Consider the following 25,855-nt stretch of genomic DNA (forward strand, 5'->3'; position numbering starts at 1 on the left):
TGCCACAAAGCTTTACCAAGCTGTCCTTCTAACACTTATTTTCTATGTCCAAGTGACAGCTCTTTCAATGTTTATGAATGGTGAGAATTTATCTGCATAAAATTAAACATAGTTCTGGTCCCATGGTGTTTTAACCTGCAACCAATCGTTGCAGCCCTATCATTGAGTAAAATAAGTATTTTAGCAAAACATTACTTAAGAATTGCTGAAGGAGTCTTTGTTGGTGAGCAAAGTGCTACAACCTTTTCTGAAGGTTTCTTGTCTGCTTGTCTTGTCTGAGAGCCCTAACAATCAGTCACATCCCTATACATCGGGCAGGTACAGCGGATAGCCACTTCTGTTGACGACTTTTACCCCTTTCACAAGGAGTTTCAGCCTCTTTCCTCTGAAAGAGGACTCTTAGTCCCAAAATGTTGGACAAGATGTTTTGAAAACAGCTTTGTTCTGACTGCTGTTTTCTGAATAAGATATTGCCACTCTCCATGTACTTTAATGGATGTTAATGGATTTAACAGAGTTTATTAAGTATAGTTAATTTTTATGATTTTGAACCACTGTGAAACAAATCTACCTACAAGTATCAATAAAGTAAGCTTGAACTATGAACCTTGCTACTAGGCAGCTTGAAGCTTATGCTGCTTTTACAGACTTTCTGTAGGAATGTGGTCTGTAGACTAGCTAGAGCTCCATGACTCTCTCAGTAGGATTATTCTTTAGATGTTGCCCTACTGGTATATTTTGAGTTTTGGTCACACTGGGAGACCTACCCACTACATTTTACATTTTGCACATCTGTAGTTTGGTTTTTACTTACTGAGTGAATGAACCCTCATTCAATATGCAGAAATGGCTGTTTTAAAACATGTTTGTCTGTAAATTTAAGTTGAGCTGTAGCTGAGTTTTTTTATGTTCTTTTCTTGTACCTAAGTTTCTGAAACTAGGTCTAAATGCCAAACAAAATGAAGGCACTGAAGAACTGTGCCTCTGCTTTTAGTTTAAGGTATTTTGTATTTTATTTGATGAAGTTCAAGAGTTTTAGCTTTAGTTTATCAGAGCTTAGATGTAACAAAAGCAGTGAAATGGTCCTTTATCAGACTCAAGAAATTGGAAGGCAATTTTAGCATTGCATTGTTTTTATTTTTGGGGGACCTGCAGATGATATAAACTGAATACTTTTCAGGTTCACAGTAACATTTTATCACTAAAAACTTTTGTTACCAAAAATGCTACGGTGCTTTAATGAAAAATGTATTCCTACAAACCGTTAATTTCCATAATTTTCCCCAGATTTTTCCTTTATTTTGAGTCAGTCCAGATATATACAATTATAAGTCAGCTATACCACATTCTGGACATTGGAAGCCAGTCAGCATTGTGTTGCTTTGTGGAAACTACAAAAAAGACTTGTTAACCAGTTGAAGGTGAATGTTTTGTAATCAAATATCCAAAATGCTATTAAAACTGTGGAAAACAGTCTAGAGATTTTTGTCAGAAAAAGTCTGGAATTCTGAAATGAAAATGAGAAATGTGTAGAAACAATGATTGAACGTACCACTGGTGGTCTTGTTGAATGTGGTCCCAAATGCCTTTGGATCATTTAAAAGCTCCCCCTGTGTAGTTTTGGGCTCATCCCTTTGTTGTGATTATCCTCACCCAGTGAGCCAATATCTTGCATAAAGCTCTAGGCCGATGGCAAATGAGAGTTATCCCTTTCACAATAATCATATTAACAGTTGTGAGCGTCTCACCAACCTTGTTATTGATGGTCCTGGAGCTCAGTCCAGCTTTGCACAGATCTCTCATCTTATCTCTTAGACTTAAGCAGTTCTTTGATCTTGCAGATCATGGGAGAGAGGTTGGAATGGAAGACATTGATTCTGTGGATAGGTGTGCTGACCTCAACTGGTGCCCATAACCAGTTGAAGTCAGGAGTATCTGTCATTGATTGTTTGATTGATCTGTGTCACACATGGGCACATGCGCTCCAATCTGTAGAAGCCATACACCAGGCTTCTTAGTAAGAGGTTATTTCACTTAGTGATGTGCTAATCAAATTAGAGACAGTTAATTTCTTTTTAAATGAGAAAACCTACAACATCAGTAGGCCTTCAAATATTTATTTCCCCCACTGCGTGTCCTTCAGCACAACCATCGTCCTCATGTCATAACAGCATGACAAGGAATTTTTTTCTCTGTGGATTTTTAGAAATACAGAATCTCACCAAGTCCAAGTTTTATAGTAAAATAGACCCTAATGACAGTTTTACTGCTTTTTTTCTTTTTTTTATGTTCAATCCTTGATAAAAAAAACAACAACTTTTTTTTGGTTAAAATGTTGATTTACCTTAATTAAATTTTTGCTCTGAAGCAAATTTAGACTTGAATATCTCTATTAACACATACAGCTAAGCCCAGAATTATTCTAAATTATTCTAAATCTGTCAGGGGTATGAATAATACTCCACCTCTATGTTCTGTATGTTATTCTTTTCGTCACTTACTATTTAAAGACTTTTAAATTCATACCACAAAAAGGAATAATTAGCCTTGCAATGTTAGGTCTCCAGTTACCATGATTACACGAGTATTCATTCATTCATTCATTCATTCATTCATTCTTCTTCTATACCCCTTATTCCATAGCGGGTCATGGGGGAGCTGGTGCTTATCTCCAGCAGTCTACGGGCAAGAGGCGGGGTACTCCCTGGACAGGTCGCCAATCCATCGCAGGGCAATGGGACACAAGCACCTGCGTAAAGTTTTAGCTTGTAATTTAACACAGCATGTTAGTAAGTGTTTGATGAATAAATGTTCCGTTCATTTAAAAATGAAAAATAACCAACCCTGACCTTCCAGATAATGCCTTTGAATTTAAAAGCAGTGCACCATTTTTTCTAAAACATCTCCTCCCTTGTTTGTGTGCCTTTAAGCAGAGGATCGGAGGTCTAGGAAGGTTAAGGTCAGAAAGGCTCAGTCTTAACTTGCTCTTATCTCCTGGTTTCAGTATTTCTACTAAATCAATGGCTATTAGCCACTCTGTCAGCTTTTCAGCTCTGCTGTTAAACTGTCTCACTGTGTCATATTAACATGTGGAAATATAGGCCTATAAATTACATCAGACAGCAGCAACAGAGCTATCAAAGTGGCTCACACAGTACAAAGGATAAAAACACTGCAGGTAGGGTTTCAACTGAATCCTTCCCCCAGGCAAGACAGCGGCTGGATATTAAGCACCACTTGACAGCCAGAAACAATACTTCTTCATCCATCATGTAACAATACTTCTCCTTAAGTCATCAGAGCCATTTACTGAGGCAGATGTAGTGTTATCATGGGAATGCTCTCAACTGTATGCCTAGGGACTCCATGTCTTTAGATGAAAGTTTTCAAGTTAATAAACAATTTTCATAAAATTGTTTCCCTTACAAATGGTGGTATTTGGGCTGCAGCTATTCTTTATAATTTATTCTTTCACAAGTCTGCACATCTGGGAATTTCACTCTTTTGGTTTCAACTTCTGGCTATGACCCCCTAAAACGATGCTAACCCAGCACCACTTCGCTGCTGGACCAGAGGAAAGAACCGGTTTTGTCGGGAAGTAGAGGCGGGGTCACAGGGATTAGCAGCCCATCAAAACTTTGTTAGCTCCACGTTTAAACTCTGGAGTTTAGTATAATTTCAAACAGATAAAAAAAAAAAAAACAGTCATCATCAGTCATTTTCTACCGCAGTGGGTCGCGGGGAAGCTGGTGCCTATCTCCAGCAGTCTATTGGCGGGAAGTGGGGTACACCCTAGACAGGTCGCCAGTCCATGGCAGGGCAACAAAGACACACACAGGATAAACAACCAAGCACACACTCATTCACACCAAAGGGCAATGTAGAGAGACCAATTAACCTAACAGTCATGTTTTTAGACTGTGGGAGGAAGCCGGAGTACCCGGAGAGAACCCATGCATGCACGGGGAAAACATGCAAACTCCATACAGAAATACTTGGCCAGTAGTCGAACCCAGGACCTTCTTGCTGCAAGGCAACAGTGCTACCAACTGTAAACTCAATAATAATAATAATAATATTCACTGTTATTCATTGCCGTCTGTCTCTTCCTGCCATTTATTGTGATCTTTAGTAGGTCAGGCTGCTTTGAGCTGCGTTCAAAGCTGATCATTTTCCACCAAATCTATAAGCCCCAATTCCAACATTGTTCTTTAACCCTGTCGGTCTTTTAATATAACCGAATGGTGTTAATACACCTGGCACTTAAATTCGTTTAACTCAGCTGATCAGGATTGTTCTTCTTCTTGTTTGAAAGAGCATTCATAAATTGAGGTGGTGAGGTTATAGAGAATCTGTTTGCAGCGATACTGGGACAAATAACGTGATTTGTGTAGTTAAACTGTCTCCATGCCTTACGATCTTTACCAAAAACACAGAATAAACCTGGGGGAGGATCAAACACTTACTGGATGAGTTGTTCAACATGTTATGGACAACCAAACTGGTTATTTTACAGAACAAGTTAAGGACCGGCTCTGGCACCATTCCAGTGTGTCATGAATGTTGGCACAAGAGGGGCTGGTTTGAGTATTTCATTAACTGCTGATTTACAGGGACTTTCATGCATAACCATCTACATGGACGCTGTTGCTGAACCTCCATCCATTTTTGACAACATTGTACCTATCTTCTCATACCTGTTTACTGCAGGATAATACAACATGGCAAAAAGCTTAAATCATTTAAAAATAGCATCTTGAACATGACAATGAGTCACAAGATCTCAGTCTAGTGGATCTGAGACTCACATCAAAGACATGCACCTGACAAATTTGCAGTCACTCCCTGATGCCTTTATGTCAACACCTTGTTGAATGTACACTACTGGTCAAAGGTTTTAGATACGCTTTCTCATTTAATAGATCTCTTTATTGTCATGACTATTTACATTGTAGATTCTCACTAAGGGCAACAAAACTATGAATGAAAACATGGAATTATGTAATAAACAAAAAGTATGAAATAACTCCAAACATTTATATATGTCAGATTCAGAAAACCACAAAATGAGAAAGTGTTTCTAAAACTTTTGACCGGTTGTGTATTTCATGCAGATTTAAGGAAATTCTGAAAGCAACATGGGCTTCATTCTGGTAAGAACAGGGTATACCTAATAAAGTGGCCTTTCAGACTACATTTCAACAATAAATTAATTGACTTGTTAATAATGAAGTTTAAAATGGTAGTCCAGATTGTTTGAAAGCGTTGAAATAGTGAAACAGTTCCTCACTAATGTGGGGATTGGATGCAAATGTATGATTAAAAAACTTCATTTAGAGTCAACATGAGCAGTCTATGATGCCAACTGCAACGTTGTCCTTGTTTATTTACTACTGCTCCTAACAGGTTATAAACATAACTTGAACAGCATTCACTTACAGTTGTTCCATAGGTCTTATTTAAACAAGTATAACCATTGCTGTTCAAATTAATTACATTAACATGTTGGGACATGATGCCCTAACTCGCTGAAGCGCATTATGAAATCAGCCTCTGTTACTTTTAATTATAACAAACCATGCTGGGGGTGCTTTGCCATTGACCATCACGATGCATACATAATGCAGTGCCCAGTGAAGAAGCTACCTATGGTAGTACACTAAAAACTATCATTATAAAATATTGAGGTCATATCACTAAGACTAAAAGTATGATAATATAATTTAGTATGCTAATTTATAATTTTACCAGGTTTGGATCATTAAAAAAACATGATGAAGCTAAGAAGGCAGAAGAACATTTTCTACTGAAGACAAGGGGTTCGCATCAGTTTTCCTTCAAAGTATGTGTGGTTGTGCAATGATAAACCTGTGATTCTAACCTGTCATGTTTATGTTCTTTTGCGACGTATAATTTGATTAGAAGATCCACTGTAGGCGTTTTACACATGTAATGTGAGGAAACTAATCCAGATCCAACAATGAAAAGTGAAGCTGCTTGATGACTTGAGGGAGAAGAGCGTAAACAATATTTGCTTCTATCCTGTTATCTCTGAGACAAATTCAGTGCTGAGATTGCAGAAAAGAGCAGCAATAACTCACAGGTTGACAGGATTTAATTTTTAAAGGTGGTTTTGGTGAAACCAAAAAAATTAAATAAAATAATAGAAAATTTTACTTTTGTTACAACTAGAAGGACTTGTCACAAAATCCTGTAATTACAGACAGTTTAGGTAGTTATTTTGACCTCCCTGAATGCTCTTGCACAATTTGGCTGATAAATAAACAGTATTTCTATGAAAGGAAAAATCTTGCTGGTTCCCACCTGAAATCACTTTGAAACTGTACGAACATACACAACATGTTTTAGATTGAATATTATATATTACAATTTATTGCTGTACAGCAGTGACAACATAGCTAGCATGTGTAAAGTAATTCTACAAAAATGTTTGCACTAAAAAGACTTAAGCTTATGGCAACACCACTAGGTCAAAGTTGTTTCACATTTTAGCTTGTAGGTCAATGGCAGTATCTTTAACTAAAGTTGAAAACTGTAGTTAAATATAGATAAATCAGTGGTTACAGAAATGCCCTTTTTTTTACAGATCTCTTTGAATGTAGTTTCAATTAAATTTGAGCTACTTTTACTATTACAATCGACTCAGACTGCAGGGGGTGGTTGTGCCAAGCCAAAGATAGCTTCTGTCCGTCCCACTGTGGCCCAGTTGGTTTTGTGGGAGATGAACTTGCCTACAGTAAGATGTACTGGCGTCATGAGACTGCTCAGAGGCTCTACAGTATCAAGTGTAGCATGGCTAATGCATTTTTCATAAGACCGGGAGGGCTGGCTTGTAGGTTAAAAACGCAAGAGGCCCAGAGCTCAAGAGATACAGTGAAAGGAGGAGAAGAAAGAAAGAGTGTGGCTCAGGCTCTGATCTCCATCCAGTTGAAGATTCCCGACTCTCAGACTTATTTACTTTATAAGTTGCGTGCTTCAAGTTAGAGTCAAAATATGAAGAAATAAAACATTTACAAAAAGTGTTGCCACTTTGGAGAAAACAGAAACTAGCTGGGAATGCAGGACTAGCATATTGTTAAATACAAAGTTGGCTTCGGGAGCTTGTTAACAAAAGGTTTCATATCTATTCTAGGTGTTATGCAGCTACAATTTCCCTAGAGACATTTACTGGTACCTTGATGAATAGAATATAAATGTATTGTTCATTCTGGTTTGGTTTTATCTTTATTTCAAGTCTCGTTGGTTCTGAAGAACATCTTAGACTTAGTTGGCTTAAGTCTTCACATTGTTATGAGTTTATCAGTTAAGCAGAAAAATGAGAAAATAATCAAACAGCTTTCTGACTGCAGCATCATACGGTTGTTTACCTTTTAGAATTTTGTCTGAGATTTTTACATAAGGTAAACAAAGAAAACATAATAAAACAAACAAAATCCTAGCCCTTAACCCTTCTCTCAGAAAAGGTACTTTATTATATTTTCTGCACTCAGTTACTGTTGAGCCCAGCAATCAGGCTAACTATTATTAGCATTGCAAGCTAATAATAGCTTATGTCTTCATTTTTTGCATTCAAGTAACACCTTTGATAAATAGAGAATAACATTTATTTCATAAAAAAGATACAGTACAGTTTTTGTGGATTTAATCTGATCAGATTTTGTTGGAAAGTGTCTTGAGAGAACATTTACTGTAAATTGGTGCTATATAAATAAACTGAAAGAAGTTAAAATTTCTACAGCTATATTATGACACAGAGAATTTGCATACCTCAGTTTCCTTTTTTCCTACAGCTCCAGCTCCCCTATATCTATTGATACTTTAGAGGTTACACTGCAACCAAAGGTATCTCCTGCTCAACATTGGCTCATCTTAATGTTCAAAATCTGTACATTGCCGATGAAGCAATAAATTATTAATCTTTCAGCAGATTCTAAAGGAAAACTAGGCATTTGTCCATGAAATGAAATTCACAGAAAAAGTGGGTCACACAGCGAGCCAACAGTCCTAAGCACACAACTCATTCTAGCAAACAATGACTTACGAAGGCTACAGTTAATGTTTTAGAATTACCAAGTCAAAACACTGACCTTAATCTAACGTTATAAAATGAAACAACACATCTTCTAAACACAAAAAGAACATTGTACATTACTGTAAATGTTATGGGTTACAGAGAAGACAAATAATATTCTACAGACAACCCTATTCATATAAAATGTGTTTTCGTGTTAATAGAAAAAGAATAAATATTTCTAGACATATTTGATTAGTAAAGATGGGAGTCGTACATCTGCTGTTTTCCTCATCTGTTGGTTGAGAAATGCACATAAAACAAACTAAACAAGGCTTGCAGCTTGAGGGCTCTACTGGGAACATCTGCTGAAGAATTAGGAAGTCATGATTTAGTTGGTTGTTTAGTTTGAGTGTTTGAGAAGACCAAGAAACGTTTGAGACCTCAGCAGTGAGGATATTTTTGCAAAATGAAAACACAATAGTTCTGATACCACTACAGCAGGAAAGGTAAGTGCTGGGTTAAGAATAGAAGGTAAAATTAGGTTTAAGTTTGGCCGGCTAAAAGGTTAATAAATGCATTATGCCAATCAGAGTACTTAGAAAGATACATATCTTACTTAGTGTACATATCTATGTACACAAAGAAAAGGGACAGTTCTCCTTTTGCTAAGACTGGGAAGAGACTGGCTTCTGCTCCAATGCCTCAACCCTTGTTAGAAATGATCAATGATGACTCCACTGAAAGGGAATTCAAGCCAAGTATAGATTTTAATGTTCCTTAGTGTTTTATATGTTATGTAGATGTAGTGCAGGATATGAAGATGTGGGACACATGGCAGTGTAACTTATTGTTTAAACTGCAAGAAGTAATTCCCTCTGTCATGTTTTGTGGGTTTGGACCTGGAGACTTACATGATTGGGACTGAACTAAGGCACAGAAACTACTTAATCAAAAGGGAAAATAACAGAGATCTAAAATAAATAAATCCAAATGTATAAAGAACAAAACAAAGAAATAAACAAAGAAAATGAACACAAAAGAACGAATTAATATGGCAAAGCCCTAATGGGAAAATTTACAATCTATCTACAGAACATAATAAACAACAAAGAAACGTTGAAAAGACAAAACTAAACCAAAACCCAGACACCATTGGACCATAACATCCTCTGGAAGTTGTAGATTTAAAGGTTTTGCATCTGTCTGATTTACAAATGTCATGTATTTTAACGGCCCCTTCCTCATCTCCTCCATATTTGATCATCAGTGTGCTTTAGCATTGTGACATAAGGTAAATAAATGTTCATCAAACTAAGGTGCCCATGAGCATTTGATTCATTGCAGCTGCAGTGCTTTTTTGTTCTTGCTGCAAAATCCAACTGTGAAGGTAATTTTTTGTCGGTAGGTGTGTTACTGTGGCAACTTTAATGTGTTGTTTTATCCAGCCGAGACTCACCTACGTGGAAGGCAGCTCCAGGCAATCAGAGGTGTGAGAATGACTGAGAAAACAGGTAAAAGTTGCTGCACCAAAAACAGTGAGGTAACATGTGTAAAGACAGTAGGGAGGAATGTGTTTAGTTGTGATCTATGTAATCAACTGCATGTTATATTTTTTCTAGAATCATCCAAAATAACAATAAAAACATCCACAATTAAGGTAAGGGCTTTTTATGACTAGCCTCAGTTGGTTTAGCTTTAATCAAAGGAAGGAAGCTTGCCAAATTATTCATACCACTTGAACTTTTTTCTAACGTTACCACAACAAAATTCAATGTATTTTATTGAGTCTTTATGTGATAGACAGACATTAAGCTGCACATAATGGTGAAGTGGAAGAAAAGTGATACGTGGTTTAGATTACATTTGTATTCAGGACAGCTTCTACCATTGTATTCTTGCCATTTTAACACATGAGCTTTGATGTAAATGTTTATTGTATCTCTGATGACGTTTAGGGCCATTGTTCTGTTAGAAGGTAAACCTCCATCTTTGTTTCAAGTCTTTTCCAGCTTGTAACTTAGCTCTATTCATCAATTCTGAACAGCTTTCCTGCCCATGCTGAAGAAAAGGGTGTAAAAGGGGGGTTCAAGGTGATCATACTCAACCACATATCGCATCTTGCATTTACGCTATCATTTTCGGTTTTTGGAGTGCATGACCAGCAGTTGTCCTCTCAGTGGATTTTTATGCCAGAGCTTTGGATCTCTGCAGCACTTCCTGAGTTATATTGGCCCTCTTGCTTGCTTTTCTCCTCCTGGACTCCTTGTCCAGTCAGTTTTGGTACACAAACATGTGTGGTGTGTTTGCAGTTGTACCATAATTTTTTCCATTTCCAGATGATGAATTAAACAGTGCCCTGTGAGATGTTCAGAGCTTGGTATAATGTTTTATACCTAAAAACTACTTTAAACTTCTCCACACTTTTGTCTCTGACCAGTCTTCTGTGTTCCTCTGTCATCATGATGCTGTTGCTTCTCTATAAAACATCTTAGGCCTTCATAGTTAGCTGTTTCTAAACTGTTCTGTTAGTCCATCACATAAAATATTAATAAAAAACATGTTCAGCTGCGTCAGAGGGGCTTACATAGTTTTTACAAGTACAAAATGAATGTAAGTCAGTCATTTTCTACCGCTTATTCCATAGTGGGTCGCAGGGGAGCTGGTGCCTATCTCCAGCAGTCTATGGGCGAGAGGCGGGGTACACCCTGGACAGGTCGCCAGTCCATCGCAGGGCAACACAAACAACCATGCACACACTCATTCATACATCTAAGGGCAATTTAGATTGACCAATTAACCTAACAGGCATGTCTTTGGAATGTGTCTCTTCAAAAAAATCTAGCAAAATTTACACTGTGCTGCTGTTCTGTCAGCGATTCAAATACAAGATAATCACTTTCCGGAGATTATCAGAAAATTCTGAGTGCTGAACTAAATAAAAATGTGCAATAATAAATACCCCATTAGAAGATGAAGGAGGGATGAATATATGTTATTTCAACCTAAAGGTTATCATTTGAATATTCCCTGGCTTGTAATTGACCCTCTTGTTATTGAAAGTGTGTTTGTGCTAGACAGGTGAAGAAATGAAGGAAAGAGGCTTGAAGGAAATTCTCTAAATAACTACAAACCACAGGATGCATTTAAATTTCCACTTCTTCTGTTTGTGACATGCTTTATTCTTGTGACTGACATTGCGGTATAAGGCCTGGTGTGCTGTTTTCTGTTGACCCTCCATGTAAAAAGCACCTTCTTATAGACCATTGCTCCCCCCAGCATATGCTCGATCCTATGCGATGAATTATGTAGCATCACAAATCACCAATCTGGGCGTCCATCTGCTGACCAAATTAAAATTGTAAGATACAGATGTTGCAGACATTCTCTGTGCCTCCGTTTGCAAATCTTTTAAATTTGCTCTTTGATATATACATGTGACGTTTGAAAGAGAGAAGTGCGTCGCATTTATGTAATGGGGAGTACATTGTTTTTAAGAGGTCTTTCACAGTCTGCCAATGTAACAGTAGATCCACAGCTGGACTTATACACTGCGCCGTAATTACCTATTTCAATGATTGTGTTTTCTGACAGATGAATCTAAACATACATAATCTGTCACTGAATGTACTGCATGTATTATATATTTTTTGTTATATTCTCTGCAGCATAGTTTCATACATGTTGTCTGTGTGAGCTAATCAATCATTATTTGCAATGTAAGTTAACAGCCATACTTGTGGGAGCTTTACTTGAAAAAAAAAACAATGCCTTATGAACACCTGCATCCCATTCTGTTCAAAGAAGCCCACAGCTTTTATTTCTTGAAGTCTAAAGTGAGCAGAATCTTTTTCTTCTGCCTGCCTTCTGTGATAAAAGAAAAGTGTCGGGACATTAGGTCAGTTCCTTTGTGTGTTTCCTAAACTCAAAGGTTTTTAAAATGATATTCAAACTTTCTATGGTGTTATAAGAGATTCATGTTGACCCACCAGAGTAAGCAAACAATGAACCATCAGGACCCCCTTCAGTTTGCTTATAACGGTGGAGCTGGAGTTGAAGATGCCGTCATACACCTGCTTCAACAAACCCACTGTCCTCTGGACAAAGCCAGCAGCACTGTGAGGAGCATGTTCTATTATTTCACCAGTGCATTTTAAACAATTCAACCTGATTTGCTTTTACTCCAGAAGATTCAGGTGGAGGCCTCAACAATCTCCTGGATCAAAGACTACCTGACAAACAGACCACAGTTTGTGAGACTAAAGGGGTGTGTGTCTAACCAGGTAGTCAGCAGCACAGGAGCACCACAGGGGACGGTACTCTCACCATTCCTCTTCACTCTGTACACCTCAGACTTCCAGTACAAGAAAGACTCCTGTCATCTGCATAAATACTCAGATGGTTCTGCAGTTGTGGGGTGGATCAGAAATGGACAAGAAGCTGAGTACAGGACGGTGGTGGACCGCTTTTTGGCATGGTGTGGAAACAATCATTTCATCTTGAACGTGAATAAAACAAAGGAGATGATTGTAGATCAAACACTATTTCCACCATGGGAGATCAAGTGGAGGTGGTGGAGGAGTATAAATACCTCGGTGTTCACCTGGACAACAGACTGGAGTGGAGATGCAACTGTGAAACCATCTACAAGAAGGGACTTCTTGAGGAAGCTTAGGTCCTTTGGTGTTTGTAGCAAGATGCTGCAGATCTTCTATAAGTCTGTTGTGGAGAGAGTGATCTCTTCTGCCAACATCTGCTGGGGTAGCAGCATCAGAGACAGGGACTTAAAAGAGCTTAATAAGCTAATAAAGAAGGATGGCTCTGTTCTGGGGACTCCTCTGGAACCTCTGGAGATAACTGATCAAAGAAAGACTCATCATAAAATGAAGAACATTATGGAGAACCCTGACAGTCATGCGACTGTCGGAAAACAACAGAGTGTCTTCAGTCAGAGGCTTCTTCAGACCTGCTGTAAGACAGACCGCTACAGGAGATCCTTCCTGCCCACAGCCATCAGCATCTACAACGGCTCTTTGAAGAATCCTGCATAATATGAGCTACAACATTTAATTTCCCTTTGGGTTTAATAAAGTATTTTTGAATTGAATTGAATTGAATGCCTTGCAAAAGAATTCACACCCCTTGGCTTTTTACCTATTTTGTTACATTCCAACCTTTAATTTAAATGTTTTCTAATTTTATTTTATGTGATGGATATGCACAGAATAGTCTAAGTTGGTAAAGTGAAAAAAAAAAAAAAAGAAATATATATATATATAAAATAAAAACAAACTGAAAATGACCATGTTATTGTGTTCTTATGTATCCACTCCCTTTGCTATGAAGCCCCTAAAAAGTTCTGGTGCAACCAATTACCTTTAAGAGTCACATAATTAGCTAAATAAAGTGTCACATGATCTGTCGATATAAACGCACCTTTTCTGAAAGGCCCCAGAACCTGCAACACCACTAAGAAAGAAGCATCATACCATGAAGACCAAGGAGGTATCCAAACAAGTCAGGGACAAAGTTGTTAAGAAAGACAAGTCAGGGTGAGGTTATAAAAAATATAAAATCTTTGATTTTGCCCTGATGCACCATGAAATCCATCATCTTCAAATGGAAAGTAAATAATACCACCACAAACCTTCCAAGATAGGGCCACCCACTGAAACTCACAGCCCAGGCAAGGAGGGCATTAATCAGAGAGGCAAGGGTAGACAGACATGCACACACACACACACACACACACACACAGCCTAAATAAATCAGAGATCTTTCAAAGTAGTTTCCTTTTAAACAGCTCTCTTCATCTCTGTGGTTACCTAATTTACCTAACTTTAGGTCTACTTCACTCAGTAGCAGCATTCACATCAAAGATTGTTGTTGTCAGTACAAGCTGGTGGTGGTTCTGCATGGTGCGTTTACTGATCAGAAATTTATCACCTTCTTTTTACTTTTTGATGAGCTTCCAGCGGTCAAGCTGAAAATTACTTACTGGTCACTAGCCGATTTCGCTGTGCATCTTGCAGTTAACCTGCTGAACTGTGGATTATCTCTGTTTTTAGCCTGTTTGACCAGCACTTCATGCATCCTCAGTAGCTGGACCTGCATTGCTCTGGTGATAATCCTACTGAAATACAGATTTGCCATATTAGGCCACACATTTCCAGTTTTATAGAAACTAAGAAGCATTCTGTGAAATTGACTGAATCTGTCATGTGAATGGAATAGGTCATTTGACTTTATGTTTAAATGTGTTTTGATTTTTATGTAGCTTTTTCTGTGTAATTACTTTTTTAAATCTAATTTAATACACTACCATTTGCAGCATATATCTGTTTTTAATTCTTATGACTCTTACAAGCCTATTGTTTCTATGGTGACAGTGATGATAAAGGTGATGACAGAACATCTGTGCTGTCCAGTCTTTAGAGGCAGCACTGAAACTCAATGTAGACAAAAATGCTGCAGTTATTATTGTGGTATTTCTCAGTGGACTCCTTGGCAGGCATGATATAATGAGCTTCTTTTATGAAACTTATTGCTGTTGTTAAAAAGGGAATTACAAGCATCCTTGAATGAACTTTTTTTTTTTATTTTTATAAAGGGTCTATTTTACTCTGTGACTGGAGCAAAGCCTCTATCCCTCCCTACTCTCAGCCTTTAGGTTTTACAGATCCATTCCTGGTTTTGTTTAGATTTTACATGAACATGTTAAGATGTATGTGAGCACTCAGCTCTGCTCTTCCTGATATTTTCTCAGAGAAAAGCTAATAAAGATCTGGGTGGTAGAGACAAACATCAGATAAAAACTCTAAAAAATAATATTTTTTTTAGTCCAATGACCTTTGTAAAATCAAGTAAAAAAACTCCAACTCACTTGTTAAACTGAGAATATGTTTCAGTGTTATGCTAGAAAATGAAGATGCTGTGAGAAAAGGGATTTGGAGCCTGTGGGCTTTCTTTTTTGTTCTCCATATAAGAGGAAAAGTGCTGATCTGTATTCTGTCTTCACTGATCTTTCAGATGTCCTGTACAGCTGAGCAAAACAGGTTCTCAATCCTGTCTGTGGATCTCTTTTCTCCGTTTCCCTGCTGAGCTTTGCAATTCAATACCTGCACAGTAGAGGAAACTCTTTTCCTCCAGAACCTTCTCATTGAAAGACAAAAAAGGTCAAAGCAATGTGCTAGTTAGGATTCTGAATAAACAACAGCATGGCTCAAAAACTATGCACAAGCATTATAAGGTGACTGACGTAAAGTGATGTGATATCATGAATGCTTTATTCACATGCCCAACTTACAGTAGGATCAGTCATTTGACTCGCAACAGGCAGTAATGTGTACAAATGGCAGAATATAGGTCAGACTTCTTAGAAACCACTTTGTAGTCCTACAGGGGTCAGCGTTACCCCCAAAGTATATTAAAAATATTTAATACATCAGTGATGTATTAAATATATAGATACTTGTGAACTATCAAGAATACTAACATTTGTCTTATTTGCAAATTATACAGTTTTTTTGTTCTTGGGGAAATCTGCAGCAGTCACAAAGAATTTCACACAATAAAATGGTTTAACTGAAAATCTCAATATAACCAAATTTATGTTTGTAAACAAAAATCTACACAAATGTACAAATTACAATATGTCATAGATTAACAAAAACTGTGGGAAGAAACTTGTGCCATCAGAAACTGAATTTGAATTGCTCTGACTGTAATTTGAAATGAAATGCATTGGTTTGAAAATGTATTGGGCTACACTGAAACAGAATTTTATGGTTGGAAACTGAATTCATTTGCTTTTAAAATGTATTTTGTTGTATTAAAAATTCACTTTAATTACTTTCACTGTCAGGTCTATAATTCGATGTCAGTTCCAAAATTCCGTTTTTTGTGTCACACATCCGGGTCCTTGAAGATAGCCACAGATTAATCAAACACAGATTCATCGATTTACGTTTCACATCAGGTTAAACTTCCTTTACGGCATGTTGAGCTGCAGCAGTGCAGCATACATGAGCTTGGCGGATATCAATCACCAAGTTAAATGAGCGTCTATAAGAAGCGTCATGTAAACAAATGATGGTCAAACATGCCAGATTAGCATAGTGTGCTGCCGGTGTTACGTCGGTCTGCGTTTATCTTGCCCTTACCTCAGCGTAACTTCTGTTGCTTAGCAACCGTGTTAGCGTGAAGGGCAGAGCTGTGAAGCCGAACAAATATTTAATAGGGCTTTCTCTACTGTAAATAAACACACGGTTTTTATTTACCCTTTTACATATTGCTGATGGCTTTTAATGCTGTGTTGTTTTAAAATGTTATTGCTTTATGATCTTGTTCATTATTCAGCAATTTAAAATGTTAAAAATATTTTTTGTGTTCATAGATATAAAAATCTAACACTAGATAAAATACATTTTCGACAAATACCATTTGTTTAATTTATTTGTAAAGCTTTCAACAACTTAAACACTAGCATATTAACTTTAGGAGCAAAGTTTAAATCAGTTTATTTGCAGAGTATAATAATAATAATTATTATAATAAATAAACCAAACATTAATATTAGATTTCATCTGACTGATTTATATCTGTTTAACTTCCACCCAGTGGGGAAACCCAGCGGGAGTTTGAAAACAATGTGCCGGGAATCAGCTGTTCTCTAGGGGTTTAGCGCACCTCAACCACCCGGTCAGCTGACAGCTGGCGAGGCGAGCGGCTGCTGGGGCAGCGGATGAATACGTCGGCGCATTGGTGTAATTAAGCGATATCTTGATAAACTGATCAGATATTTTAGGTTTACACATTTACATTCTCGTCTAAAAACATTGTAAAAGTTCAGTTGCTTCACAGAATGCGCAATATATCCAATTTTATTCACAACTTTTTTCTGTCCTCCAACCTTTGCTACTTCCGTTTGAACAATCTACTTCTGCCCGCAATGAATAATGGGATAGGGTGGGACACGGAGGAGACACCGGACCCATCCTACAAATCGGGGGAAAAGGACGCATTTGTTGGAACCTTGGAAAGTCGACAACATTCGTCTCCTCATTCTGGACGTTATCGGCCTACAAATGCGTCCTTCAAAAGAATGCAGACCTTAATTTGGACACAGCGATAGTGAATGACATCCGTTAATTGGTAAATCTGTGTTTTGATTAATCTATGGCTTCAAGAACCCGGATGTGTGACACAAAAAACCGAATTTTGGAACTGAAATTGAATTTTAGACCTGAAAGTGAAAGTAATCAAACTGAATTTTCAATACAAAGCAAAGCAATTTTCAAAGCAAACAAATTCAGTTTTAAACCATTATATTCAGTTTCAGTTTAGTAAAATTAATTTTCAAACCAATGCATTTAATTTCAAATTACACAAATACAGATTCAGTCAGAGCAAATCAAATTCCGTTTCTGATGGCACAAGTTTCTTCCCATAAAAAACTGGTGTATAAATGGTATGTGGTTCCTAGTCTTTTTTATATAAATACAAATTTTAAAAGCATGGACATGCTCTGATGTCTCTAAATAAAGTCAAGTGCGTGCAATCGCCATCATAAGTCACCCGATCAGTAAATGGAATCCATCTGAGTATAGTTTAATCTAATTATTAAAACAGCTATTCTGTGAAGGCTTTAGAGGTTTGTTGGAGAACATTAGGTGAGCAAACAGCATCATGAAAACCAAGGAACACATCAGACAGGTCAGGGAAAAAGCTGTGAAGATGTTTGAAGCAGCTCACAACACTTTTCAATCTAACAACCTTTCTTTTTTGAAAGGAAGCCAAAAAAATCTATTTGCAGTTTGCAATAAGCCATTTAAGGGACACAAAAAAGCAGTGGAAGAAGATGCATTACTCAGATGAGGTCAAAATGAAACCTTTTGGCCAGCATTGAAGACACAGTGTGAGGCAGACAGCCAACATTGCACATCACCCTGAACATGCCATCCCAACAGTAAAATATGGAAATGGCAGCATCATGCAGGAGGATGTTTTTAGTATGCAGAGAAGAGAAAAGATGGATAGAGCTAAATAAAGGGCAATCCTGGAAGAAACCTGTTAGAGGCTGTAAAGGACATGAGATGGGGCAGAGGCCTTCAAGCAGGACAGCCTTGTTATTAAGCCAGAGCTGTTGGTGTATAAACCAGAGTTCAAGGGCTATGGACACTTTTGTACAGCCCTGTATGTTTTATAATCATTATTTATAGTCATTATTACTTTCACAAGTAAAAAGAAAAAAAAAAAAAAACAGTAGCTACAATCGTTTAGTTGTAGTACTGAATTTTACATGTTTTCTACAGCCATGATATTATCTTATTTAATGCATGAAAGCCGAATGTAAAAGCTATGTCTTGACCTTGGAATTAATACAATTTGTAATCATGCAGTTTGCTAGGATGTTTTGTAGCCTTAATGCTACAGGCACCTATTCTGATTTAATTTTAGATTATATTAATTTAATTAGAATGTTCATGATTGCTCATGTTTTATAAAGCTCTTACTATAAAAAAAAGCTTACAGAACTAGCATTCGCTATGAATGCAAGACTTTTCCAGAGGTTGTCTGTGATGTTAACCTCTGCAGAGAATTGGAGCTGACATATTCTTTAGATTCCCTCTCTTCACATAGTACTGCTATTTGCATAAAAATATTGTGAGCTTATTGAAGTTCTTTTGGTTTTCATCAGAAAGTCTGATGTCATTCTGGATTTTTATCTCCCTAATTTTTCCTCTCATTTATTGGAAAAGCCATAAACCTTCAGTAATTCGCTCATGGGAATACACTAAGAGCCCCCTCCTTCTCTCCTTTCCTCATATGTTCATTGCTTTGTGTATTCCCACTTGCTGTCTCATTTTATCATAACCTCATTTTAAACCACTTGACTGGAAAATTGACTTGGCATGTCAATTTGGCTGAACTGCCACAGTCAAGGCTCTCAGTTCGTCTGCGTCTGTAAATGCTTTTGTTATCGATTGTGTTTTTTTTTTTCTTCATTTTATTCCCTTAAATTCACGTGTACTCGTTTCTGTGCTGGGAGGGAACTTCTGCATTGATATCCTTGCTATTCAACCAGCATTGCAAACACAAACAAGGCCACTGAATGCTGACAGTGTCAGTGGAAGATCAAAGATGTTCTGTTTGATTTCATGCAGCTAATAATACAAGTCTGTGTACTGAGTCGAAATATGCCTCTATAATTAATAACATTTCATCTGCACTGGTTTAAGGAGGCAAAATAAGATTATTTAACTGGTAACAGAAAACAAATTTTAACAATTAAATTACAGTGCCTCTGCCCATCAAAGATTTCTGCTGTTTTTGCTTTTTTGTCACACTGAATTTTTTTGACATGATCAAATAAATGTTAATATCAAAAATTGAGGAATTAAAAAATTGAAGAATTAAAAAAAGAGAAAAATGCAATGCAAAACCAATCTTGCCCTATATGAAAAATAATCGCCTGCTATTTCTAATAATTGTTGTTCCACTACTGATGGCAACAACTGTCATCAACTGTTTGAGATAACTGCAGAATTTGATTAATTAAGACATACTGGAGGGTCTACTAGCATGAATAGCCTGTTTAAGGTCATGAAACAGTATCTCAATCAGATTTAAGTCCAAACTTTGTATAGGCCACTCCTAAACCTTATTTTTATGCGAGCCAGTGTATCATTGTCCTACTGCATAACCTAATTGCTCTCGACCTAAAGGTCATAAACTGATGACCAAAAAGTCTCCTTCAGAATTAAATTTGTGGAAAATGAATGTCGCTGTGGTTCACTGGAATCCCAATTTCTTAGAAATGACTTTGTAAGCTTTTCCAGACCAGATTTCTGGTTAATCAAGACGATTCATGATTGAACAAAGGAGCAGTTAGATTTTTGCACTGAGTAGGCAAATCATCATGTGAAAACTGCATTTGATATTGATTCAGGTTGTTTTGGTGATGATCTGAAAGATTCAAGTTTGACAAAAAGCTAAAGAAGATAAACCTTATAGGGGACCTTCTTTTCTTAGCAATGTATGCTGAAGTTTGACTTAGTTTTTGCATCTTTTTTCTATTTCCTTCTTCAGGTTTGTGACTACCTGCTTGGTGGTATGAGAAGAAAAGTCTTTCCAATCGACATACGTTTTACAGATGAATAATGGGGCCATCAAATCTGTTCACCAATTATTAAGGAATCTTCAATGAAAGAAACAGATTTTTGACTAATTGGACTGTGTTAAAATGGAGTATTCCAAGACTGCTGCCACTTGACATATCTACATGTCTGGATAAGTGAATTTTTAGAGAACATAATCATGTTCTGCAAAGTATATTAGTGGAAATGATACACCAAAAGTCCTGCACTAAATGCCTTTGAAAATATTTCGCTTCTTTATCATGCAAAGAAGCTGGAGGCTGAATACAATCAAACCAGTCTTGCAGAGTTTAGATATAGCAGATGTAGCTGATAAAGTGGTCTCCCTCTCGTCATCACTTACCCATTGACTCATGCTGAAGTCAGAGAACTGAGTACCAACAATCCACGTGAGCTCATAGGAGATCCTACAGCAGCTGATATCACCAGCAAAAAAAAAACAGGATGAGTGCATTCCCGTAGCCACGCCAGTGTCGCCGTGGCTGGCCGTCACAGGACGGCTCCTCCGTCTGCCATGACCCGGCTGATGTTGGGCCGGACTCTGGAGCGCATCTGCAAAGGCGTCCTGCTGCTCTGCCTGCTCCACTTCCTCATCATGATGATCCTGTACTTCGACGTCTACTCACAGCGGTTCGACCTCTTCAGCCGCTTCAACAATGGCAGAAACGGGTCCAGGAATAACGGGAGCGGAACGGGTAGTGGACATCATTATTACTACTACAACCTCTCGAGACCCAATGCGACATCAGCTACATACCTGGCCGCAGGGGAACAGCTGGTGCCTAGCTTGCAGCCTGAGAACAATCAGACATCTTCTCCCAAACCGCTGTCACCGTGTCCGGAGAACCCACCAGGCCTCGGTGAGTACCTGCGCCACTGATTTGTTCTACATTTCCATTCTGTCTCTGTTAAAATTTGTTGCTGTTTGATATTAAGTTTAGTTGGAAAAGATGTCTCCCACATTGTATGTGTTATTGTGATGTTGCATGTCTTCTAAAGACTGCTAGATGGTCTTTGCTGTTGTAGCAATAAGGCAGACTGACTATAAGTCATTATTGTTTTAGACTTTATTTGGGCGTTTTTTTGTCATGTAGTTGGAAAATTATAACCACACAAGTCAATGTCTGTAGCGTTCTGGCAGATCTCTTACAAAAACACAAATTTAAATGTGATGCCATGTTTTTTGGGGTTCTATGCTATGATTATTAGATTGAGTCACTTTGTGGCACAGCATATGACAAAGGTTTAGATGGAGCATGTCATTAAAAGCCATGAAAGTCAACACAAAATACCACAACTTTGAGATTTGTAAGAAAAATTATTCATGGTTTTCAGCATTTTTGACACATAAAATGCTAAAAGTGTGGCATACTTATGTATTCATCCCGTTACGCTGATCACTTAATAAAATCCAGTGAAATTAATTGGCTTCAGAAGTCATCTAATAACTGTTCAATGAAAACTGAAAGAGTATGACACATCTGCACACCTACCAAGATCTGGTCATCTACTTCACAAACAGGCTGGGTAAGGAGAGCAGCTGCAGGGATCCACAGCTCAAGTAGAAGTTTAGGACAGAAGGATTTGTTTGAGCGTAGCAGCTCTTGATGCAGTGACTCCAGCCTCAGTCCACTGCTTGTGAGACTCCCCAAAATTCTTGAATGGATTTTACTTGACAATCCTCTCAAAGCTGCGGTTAACCCTCTTGCTGGTGCAACATTTCCTACCACACTTTTTCTTTCCACTTAACATTCTATGAAACTTCTACAACGTTTTCACAGTATTTGAATTTTCTGACACAAAAAAAATAAAAGCTTGAAATATTTCACTCTTTGTGCGATCAGTCTATATGATTTTCACTTTCAGAAATAAATGAGAGAAAATATTGAACTTTTTCATGAAATTCAAAAATTTTTTTGCTGTACTTGTATTAGTCACACACTATAAATCTGGTGTTTATGAAAGAGTACCAATAGGAGAACACTGTTAAAAAAAGCTAAATGTAGTCCTGTTTGCAGTTAGCCATATAGGGCACAACAAACATGTGAAAGAAGGTGCTCTGGTCAGATCGGACAAAATCTAAACTTTTTGGCTTGCATGCAAAATGCTATGTAGGGAGGAAAGCTAAAACTGCGTATCACCCTGAACACACCATTTCCACAGTTTAACATGGTGGTAGCTTGGGATGCGTAACAAATTTGATACTTTTATAGGTTCCGACCAAATTCCGTCTACCAAGTACCTATTCTTGTAAAATCAAACTGTACCATGTTTCAGTACCTAAATGCATCATCATTACACTGTGGGAGTGGAAGGGTGGTCGATTTTCCATGGTGGACATGAACACAGCATTACACGCACAAGAGCGTAATGACTTCAGTAGCCTCTGGTACAGTCAACAAAGCAAGCATGGCTGTACGAAGTGCTCGAAAGTATGGCTCCACTTTTCAAAATGCCATCTTTACTTGGAAAACTGTTCAAAACCATGTCACATTTTGCTTCCACTTGACAATTATGTTTTTCGTTGTGTTGGTCTATCACATAAAATCCCCATAAAATACATTGAAATTCGTGGTTGCAATGTGAGAAAATGTTACACAGTTTGAATAATTTTGTTTTGGAACAGTGCAAGCTCTATCCAACTATCTCAGGGTTAAAAAGGTTTTTTAAAACTTTATCACTTTTGCTGATTCAGTGCTTAGTAGTTTGGTTTTTTGGCTTGTTGCTCTTACCTAAATATACTGCAGGGCCTGTAGTGAAAAAGGGGTGGATTTGCACATCATTGATTGCAGTGATGAATAAACAAATAAGACCTGGATCAAAATTGACTGACTTCCAACCTGAAGGTCAAAAAGATATACACAATTTGTGTAAAACAAAGAAGGAAAAACACCTCTCGATTATTCCAATTAGGAGAGAAATAGCAAGTGGAGTCATAATTTTCTTTTTTTCCAGGTCAACTTGCAACATTAAATGGATTTACACTGTTATATTTTAACCTGATAGACTCACCGTGGAGCTATTAGCAGAGATTCATGAAGTCAGACCCTAAAGCTCCTCTGCAGAAACAAAAATAGCACAGACAAACACCAGAGCTGTAACTTTTCTCTATAGTAATTTTCATTTATTTGCATACAGCTTCCATGTAAATTAATTAAAATGCTCAAACCAAATTAGAGATAGGCTGCAAGCATCTTGAGTATATTGGTAGACATTTTTTTATATTGTGCCGCACTGTAGGTTTTTTGCAGTTCTTGCAATGGTTCCTATAATTGTTATGCATGTCTCCAACAATTAAAAAAAATATGCATTGGATATAGAGGTGCATACAGTGCAGAAAAATACATTTACCTTATTAAAGCAACAACCGTTGAAATCAAATATTAACATACATTTTATTTAAAAACACATAACATTATTTTTTCACTGTCTGACATTAAATCAAACTAAATTTTATCTGTTTTTGGTCAGTTAAGATTACCAAAATAATTTTTGCTAAACGCCATGGATTCACAAATGTACAGACATTCCTTAATATTTGGTAGAATTGCCTTTTCAGCTTTAATACTGGGATTAAATTATATGGATATCCTTTCACAACCTTCTCACAATAGATTGCTGGAATTTTGGCCCATTCCTTCAGAGAGATCTGGTGTAACGGAGTGAGGTTTGTAGGTCGCCTTGCTCACATTGGGGAATTATATCAAGGCTTTGTGATTGACACTCAACTATTTACGCCTCATGTTTAGGGTCATTGTCCACTTAAAATAACCATTGGTCACAAGCTTTAGCTTCCTGGCTTATGACTTGAGATGTTGCCTTAATGTTTACACACAATGTTATTTCCCTATTACGCTGTCTATTTTGTGAAATGCACCAGTACTTCCTGCAGAAAAACACCCACACGGCATGATGCTGCCACTCCCGTACTTCACAGTTGCAATAGTGATCTTAGAGTCCCGTTTTTTTGACTAAATGTATAGATGCTTATTACGATGGAACACTTCAATTTTATTTTCATCAGACCTCAGAGCATGTCTTCAGAAATTAACGTCTCTCTCACTGCGTGCATTTGATAACTCTAATCTGGATTTTTATGTTGCTCTTGGAGTAATGGCCTCTCCTTTCAATAAAGGACTTGCTTCACTGTAGATAATAACACTCCCTTAACAGCTTCTTGCCAGAAACTCCACAGGGTCTTTTGCTTTTGTTCTGAGCTTGATACACCCTTTCAAACTAAAACATGTTCATCTCTAGAACACAGAACAAGAACGATGGCTGGACATTCCCACAGTGTTTATTCTTGTATATAATTATTTCAACAGATGGATGTTGTACCTTCAGGATCGGAAATTACATTCAAGAATGAGTCAGGCTTGTGAACCTGATGTCTTGGCTGATTTATTTGGATTTTTCAATGATGTCACACAGTGAAGCTGTGTGTTCAAGGCCTTAAAATACATCCACAAGTGGAGCTTCATTTAACTCAGATGTTGTGGATGAACCTCACAGAAGTGTACAAATCAATGAGATCATCATCAGGGCTTTCCTAAATAGTTTAATTATAAAGTAAACTTAGTTTATGAGTAATAAGATATTAATAGTAATTAGATATTGCTCTTGTACTATTCTGGCATTTAGTAAAAAGAAATAATGTTGTCAATCCTAACTGTATGTAAACATCTGGTTTCTGTTGTATATAAAGAAAGCAAATCTTGTGTTGCTCTTTTGAAATTAAAATTTAAGACATACAGGGGTTGGACAATGAAACTGAAACACCTGTCATTTTAGTGTGGGAGGTTTCATGGCTAAATTGGACCAGCCTGGTAACCAGTCTTCATTGATTGCACATTGCACCAGTAAGAGCAGAGTGTGAAGGTTCAATTAGCAGGGTAAGAGCACAGTTTTGCTCAAAATATTGAAATGCACACAACATTATGGGTGACATACCAGAGTTCAAAAGAGGACAAATTGTTGGTGCACGTCTTGCTGGCGCATCTGTGACCAAGACAGCAAGTCTTTGTGATGTATCAAGAGCCACGGTATCCAGGGTAATGTCAGCATACCACCAAGAAGGACGAACCACATCACACAGGATTAACTGTGGACGCAAGAGGAAGCTGTCTGAAAGGGATGTTCGGGTGCTAACCTGGATTGTATCCATAAAACATAAAACCACGGCTGCCCAAATCACGGCAGAATTAAATGTGCACCTCGACTCTCCTGTTTCCACCAGAACTGTCCGTCGGGAGCTTCACAGGGTCAATATACACGGCCGGGCTGCTATAGCCAAACCTTTGGTCACTCATGCCAATGCCAAACGTCGGTTTCAATGGTGCAAGGAGCGCAAATCTTGGGCTGTGGACAATGTGAAACATGTATTGTTCTCTGATGAGTCCACCTTTACTGTTTTCCCCACATCCGGGAGAGTTACGGTGTGGAGAAGCCCCAAAGAAGCGTACCACCCAGACTGTTGCATGCCCAGAGTGAAGCATGGGGGTGGATCAGTGATGGTTTGGGCTGCCATATCATGGCATTCCCTTGGCCCAATACTTGTGCTAGATGGGCGCGTCACTGCCAAGGACTACCGAACCATTCTTGAAGACCATGTGCATCCAATGGTTCAAACATTGTATCCTGAAGGCGGTGCACCAATACACACAGC

The 25,855-nt window shown here is 37.7% G+C and overlaps 1 protein-coding gene across 3 annotated transcripts in view; it reads left to right on the forward strand.

Annotated features, from left to right (window-relative positions):
• The window catches only part of b4galt2 (UDP-Gal:betaGlcNAc beta 1,4- galactosyltransferase, polypeptide 2), a 266,605-nt gene that overhangs the window by 15,652 nt on the left and 225,098 nt on the right, over positions 1-25,855 (forward strand). For 2 of the 3 annotated variants that reach the window (XM_047367011.1, XM_047367012.1), the window contains exon 2: positions 20,123-21,050. In XM_047367011.1, coding sequence (XP_047222967.1) covers positions 20,705-21,050 — 346 coding nt within the window. In that variant the 5' untranslated portion in view covers positions 20,123-20,704. Of the gene's footprint in view, positions 1-20,122; positions 21,051-25,855 lie in introns of those variants that run through there. The other variant, XM_047367013.1, reaches the window with a different exon arrangement.

This window comes from Girardinichthys multiradiatus, chromosome 6, assembly GCF_021462225.1.
Source record: "Girardinichthys multiradiatus isolate DD_20200921_A chromosome 6, DD_fGirMul_XY1, whole genome shotgun sequence".
NCBI lineage: Eukaryota > Metazoa > Chordata > Actinopteri > Cyprinodontiformes > Goodeidae > Girardinichthys > Girardinichthys multiradiatus.